The sequence below is a fragment of the Apaloderma vittatum genome, unplaced genomic scaffold (assembly GCF_000703405.1).
Source record: "Apaloderma vittatum isolate BGI_N311 unplaced genomic scaffold, ASM70340v1 scaffold24354, whole genome shotgun sequence".
Taxonomy (NCBI): domain Eukaryota; kingdom Metazoa; phylum Chordata; class Aves; order Trogoniformes; family Trogonidae; genus Apaloderma; species Apaloderma vittatum.
The window spans coordinates 32,357-38,177 of record NW_009713554.1 but is presented as its reverse complement, the minus strand read 5'-3'; the positions used below and the strand labels follow the sequence as shown (position 1 = coordinate 38,177).

Sequence of the window (5,821 nt, the reverse complement as noted above, 5' to 3'; positions counted from 1 at the left end):
CCAGCTGCACCCTTGCCGGGCCCGGGCCCCCGCTGCACCCCTGCCGGACCCGCACCCCCGTGACCGTGCTTTACCTGCTGACTCTCCGGTTTTCCCTCGCAGAGCAGCCTCAGCGCCATGTCGGTCAGCAGCCACGAGAATCGGAAATCCCGCTCGAGCTCCGGCTCCATGAACATCCACCTTTTCCACAAACCGGGCCACGCCGACAGCCTCCTCACCCACCTCAACCTGCTCCGCAAACGGCACCTCTTCACCGACGTGGTGCTGCGAGCAGGGAACCAGGCCTTCCACTGCCACCGGGCTGTCCTGGCCTCCTGCAGCCGCTACTTCGACGCGATGTTCAGCGGGGGCCTGAAAGAGAGCAGAGACACCGAAGTCAACTTCCACGACTCCGTCCACCCTGAGGTGCTGGAGCTGCTCCTGGACTACGCCTACTCGGCCCGGGTGCTGATTAACGAGGAGAACGCGGAGTCCTTGCTGGAGGCTGGGGACATGTTGCAGTTTCAGGACATTCGGGATGCTTCGGCTGACTTTCTGGAGAAGAATCTCTACCCTGGGAATTGTTTGAACATGCTGCTGCTGTCCGATGCCCACTGCTGCGAGCGGCTGCTGGAGCTGTCCTGGAGGATGGCGTTGGCCAATTTCACCTCGCTCTGCAAGACCGAAGACTTCCTCCGTCTGCCCAAAGACAAGCTGCTGGAGCTGGTGGAGAGCGAAGAGCTAGAGGTAGAGGACGAGACGCTTGTCTATGAAGCTGTAATAGGTTGGATCCGCTACGATTTGCCCCGACGCCACGAAGATCTGCCGGAGTTGCTGCGCTCCGTCCGCCTGGCTCTCCTGCCCGAGTCCTACCTGCGGAAGCAAGTGGCCTGTGAGAAGCTGGTGACCAGCCACAAGCTGGGGGAGGAGATTGTGGCTGATGCCGTACGGTGCAAAATGAAGATCCTGCAAAACGACGGCCTTGTGACGGGGTGCTGTGCCCGACCCCGCAAGGTCAGCCAGGCCCTGCTGCTGCTCGGTGGCCAGACCTTCATGTGCGACAAGATTTATATGCTGGATCATAAAACCAGCGAGATCATTCCTCGTGCCGACATCCCAAGCCCTCGTAAAGAGTGCAGTGCCTGCGCCATTGGGTGCAAAGTGTACATCACCGGCGGCAAAGGCTCTGAGAACGGTGCTTCCAAGGACGTCTGGGTTTACGACACCCTCCACGACGAGTGGGCGAAAGCTGCTCCCATGCTGGTGGCGCGGTTTGGCCACGGCTCCGCTGAGCTCGACCACTGTCTGTACGTGGTGGGGGGTCACACAGCGGTGAGCGGTGCCTTCCCGGCCTCTCCCTCTGTCTCTCTCAAGCAAGTGGAGCACTACGACCCGCAGCTGGACAAATGGTCCTTGGTGGCTCCTCTCCGAGAAGGCGTAAGCAATGCTGCCGTGGTGGGAGCCAAGATGAAGCTGTTTGTTTTCGGTGGCACCAGCGCCAACCAGGAGAAGCTGCCCAAGGTGCAGTGCTTTGACCCCTGCCAGAATCGCTGGACGGTGCCCACCAGCTGCCCCCAGCCTTGGCGGTACACAGCCGCCGCCGTGGTGGGCAGCCACATCATTGTCATCGGGGGGGACACGGAGTTCTCCGCCAGCTCTGCTTACCGCTTCCACAGTGACACCTACCAGTGGTCCAAATTCGGGGACGTCACCGCCAAGCGCATCAGCTGCCGTGCCGTCACGTCGGGTAACAGACTGTACGTGGTGGGGGGCTACTGCGGGGCTCAGCGCTGCAAAACGCTGGACTGTTACGACCCATCATCCGACACCTGGAGCAGCGTCACAACGGTGCCTTATTCCCTCATCCCCACCGCCTTCGTCAGCACCTGGAAGTACCTGTCTGCCTGAGTCACGCTGTGGCAAAGAACCTGGAAGGTAAATAGTTGCGGATCAGCCCAGAGCTCCTCTGTATAACTTTGCGCTGCCCATGGGTTAAAACCTGAGGGGCAGAAGCACATGGATCCAGACTAGTGTTGTCATAGAGAACAGCCTCGTTTGAGCATCAGCTCCTGAAACACTATCTGCCAGGCTGGTAGTTTGGGACAGAAAACCCTGCAAGGAGAGACAATGTCTTTTTAGGTGCTGAAATGCTGCAGGGAGAAGATTAATATAAATAACAAGACACTTAACCTGGCATCTTAGCCCTTCCACTGAGTCTTGGCCTTATGCAAAGATTTTGGGGAATGCTCTCTGCGAGGAGGATTGGGTGTCACCCCTGGTAAAGCTCGCCGAGTCGATCATTACGTTAACGGGCAGGCTGTCTGGGGGAGCTGGGACAGACTGCGCGGTGCCACGGGGGACTGGCTGCTGCTTTTAGCACAGCCTCCTCCTCCTGGTGCCACAGTTAATCTGGTAGTGGCACCCAAATGTCTTGTGGGACGCGAGGGCTGTGAGCTGGTGCCAGAACAAGATTATAGCTGGGATTTAGTCCCAGAATGGTTGGTAATTGCATTTGTAAGACAAGCCCTGTCTACATATAAACACAGGGTTTCTCCACTTCTAATTATTCTCTGGTGTCCCTTTCATGCCATTTCTTTCCTGCTACACCATGATTAACTTTTTGAAAATTTGCAACTGGAATTAAAGCTTTCTAAAGGCTCTTGGCAGAAAAAGATGCCAGTGAATCACAGATCCCTGGAGGATTTTTCTTTTCCCTTTGCAAGAGAGGTACTACCCAAATGAACTTGTTTAATATAATAAAATAGCCTGCGACATCTACAGAAAATAGCTGGATGTAGAGGGAACTATGCAGCACTCACTCCACGATAACAGCATTTGAGGTTTTGAGGCTTGGGGAGTGTTTCTGGGTTTGCTGCACGCTAGTCTCACGATACTTTCTTCTGCACTACAGGTTTCACACCTGATTTTGCCAGCGTCTCACTTCAGGGAGGATCCAGATAGAAGACAGGCAGTGGGAGTGCCTCCTCCTACCTAGCAAGTCTGTGAACTGGATGCCAGCACTTGCGAGGATCTCATTAGCATCAGCAGAGCTCACGGCAACGCAGCTTTGGCTTTGAACTGCTTCTGTAAATCCCCTTTGTTCAGACAACAGAGGGGACAAGCATGGAGGGACCTCCTTGGACTGGCAGCTTGTGCTGTCCCTTGAGATCACAAAAGGTTTCTAAGTTTTCTCCTAACTCGTGTGATCTCAGAGCAGGAACCAGGGGAATATTTTTTACTTCTTTCATTAAATATTTTGGTTTAAGTGATATTTACTGGAAAGGACAAAGGAAGCTCCTAAGTAACTGGCAGCAGGCTCTGGACTGCGCTGCTGTCTGCTGTGACTTGGAATGCTGGCAGCACCAGAAGCAGTTGCCTGAAATGTCTTAACATGTGACAGTACTTTGCCCATGAGCTGGTTCTGTACATTTTTATTTTTTTTATACAGCAGTTGTGTGTGTATATTACTCAGCCTGGAGCTGATTCAATAAATCTGAATAAAATCCATCGTGTCCCTTGCCTGTTCTGTATGTTTAAGCTGCAGGTTTTCCTAGCCCACGCTTGAGATAATGTTTAGCAAACTAGCCAAGAGCATTCCCTGCTTAAGTCCAAACCTTCATCAGCCATTGAGGGCTCAGATCTTCTTCTGTCTTTGTAACATGAGCCTTTGGAAAGCTCAGGGCTTGTACTGCCTTCTAGTGAAGGACACAAAAATCTGTTTAAAACTCCAAAGATTAAGCTATTCTCTGCCCTTACCTGGTCATTCTCTGCAGAGCTGGGTTTCCTTACCGCCAAAAAGAACAGAGGCAAGTACTGTCCCTTCTCTCCCCGAGGGCTGTGGGCTCTGGGTGGTGCTGGGGGCAGCAGTTGGGAAGGAAAAGGTCTGTTAAGGGTGGGAGATACAAGACAGGAATCAGCATGGTCAGAGGAAATGGGCACCAAAGGTGCAACCAGCTGTCTCATCGCAGAAGAATGGTTTGGGTTTGATCCATTATTCAGTTTCAGGGATAAATAAATCAATGTCATAATCCTTCCCAGCTGCTAGTGTAGGCAAGAACTGGCAAGACTGGAAGGAAGAGAGCTGCCCTGCTGCTGGTCGCTGAAGCAGATAAACTGACTTCATTTCCATCCTATTTTCTGATGCCTCTGCCATTTTCAGCCCCCGGGCAGGGCTTTTTCTCATCTACCCTTGCTGTGCCTCCTCTCCATCCCTCCCTGAGCCCAAGGGCAGGCTTGTGCATCAGGCTGCAGGGAGATGAGCCCATAGCCTGTGCAGCAAGGCCATCCTGGCATGCCACAGGCAGCAGCACAGAATCATGGAATCATTTAGATTGGAAAAGACCTTTAGGATCAAGTCCAACCATCCGGCAGCTGGAGCCTGTGGCAGCTTCCAGCTTGGCTGTGCCTCGCACACGCGAGTGCAGGCAGGCAAGCAAGGTCGCAGCCCAGGGGACAGGACACAGCTGGGACTAGAAGCCACCATTGCTGTTAGTGAGCAAGGAGCTGCCTCACCTTTACTCTACCTTCAGCTATTGCTGAGGGCTGGACAAAGTCCGACTTTGCTCAGCAAGTCGGAGGAGCGGAGGTTTCATTCATGGCCATCTGAGCAGCGGTTGTTTTATTTACGCTGCCAAGCAATAAAGGCTGGCTCCCAGCCACATCCGCCTTTTGCACCAGGGACAAAGTTGCTTCCAGCAACAAGGGTCTCTGTCTGCCTCACGCTCCTGGCGCTGGGGTGTTATCCGAGCCACGCTCACGGCATTTTCAGCTACAGGAGTGAGCAGCCCTGCTGCTGAAGCTTTTGCAGCTTGTGAGTGATTTCCTGATTTCGAACTATTCTTACAGATAACCACCTCTCAGGGAAAACCGGCACTTCGAGCACACCTGGGCTTGGCTCCTCCACAGTGGCTCCCCACTGCTGGCAGCAAAGACAGCCAGAGCTGCATTTCATTGCCTTCATCCTCCCTCATCTGGCAGAAAGCCCTGTGCTGCCCCTCCAGCTCCACCTCCTCCTGGCAGGAACCAGCTCTCGGCACAGCGGGGAGCACCCCTGGGGAAAGCTAGACACCTTTTTCTCTTGCATGCTTGATATGGTCCCATCAGACCTGTTTTCCCAGTTTGACATTTCCCTGCATCGATCCACACGCTGCTGCTTCAGTGCCGGGGCCAGAAGACTGAGGCCGACTGGGGTTCAGGTGAATTTGGTTTAGGGATGAATTGGATTACTAGGATAGAAATCCTCCTGAATTGACAGAATTAATTTAAGATCTCAACACAGCTCAAACCTGACCTCTCCTGCTAGCCCAGCACCTCGCTTCGTGGCCACATCCCTCCAGCTGCAGGAGGTAGACCCCAGCCCACAGTCATGTCTGGAAGAAGCAACACACAGGGCATCACTAGGCTCAGAAAGCCAAACTGATTTAAGCATGACATCACTCTCCCCTGGGATGTTCCCCTTCTCCCACAAAGCCTGCAAGTCACCACAGCCAGAGAAATACACCATCAGACTGACTCGCCTCTCTCCTGGCCACAAGACAGCCAGCCAGCAACGATTTTAAGCAAACGGTGCTGCTTCTCACATTCGTATGCGTGTTCTGCTCAGCAGCCCCTGCTGCTGGAGTGCCAAGGCGTGTGGATGGTCAGTGCTGTTACTTGCAAAAAAACCTAGCACAGTAATAATGAGAAATTCCCTTTTCTAGCTAGGATTGGATCATTCAAATGTTCCGCAGTACACCCACCGTGCATTTAGCAAGGAACCGGAGTACGTCCTGCTGCTACGATGACAAATCAGGAGAAGCAAAGCACTAACTACACACTGAAGTGTGATTTTGTCTGTAACTTC

General features: G+C 53.4%; 1 protein-coding gene across 1 annotated transcript; it reads left to right on the top strand.

Moving 5' to 3' along the window:
* The first annotated feature begins 117 nt into the window (after nucleotides 1-117).
* LOC104273185 (ectoderm-neural cortex protein 1-like) lies at nucleotides 118-1,887 on the top strand. The gene has a single exon (XM_009868427.1). The coding sequence runs from the start codon at nucleotides 118-120 to the stop codon at nucleotides 1,885-1,887; it is 1,770 nt and encodes a 589-aa protein (XP_009866729.1).
* The last annotated feature ends 3,934 nt before the right edge of the window (nucleotides 1,888-5,821 follow it).

What these genes read in the sequence shown, in the direction of transcription:
- LOC104273185 (XM_009868427.1), top strand. Translation starts at nt 118, where the DNA reads ATGTCGGTCAGCAGCCACGAGAATCGGAAATCCCGCTCGAGCTCCGGC.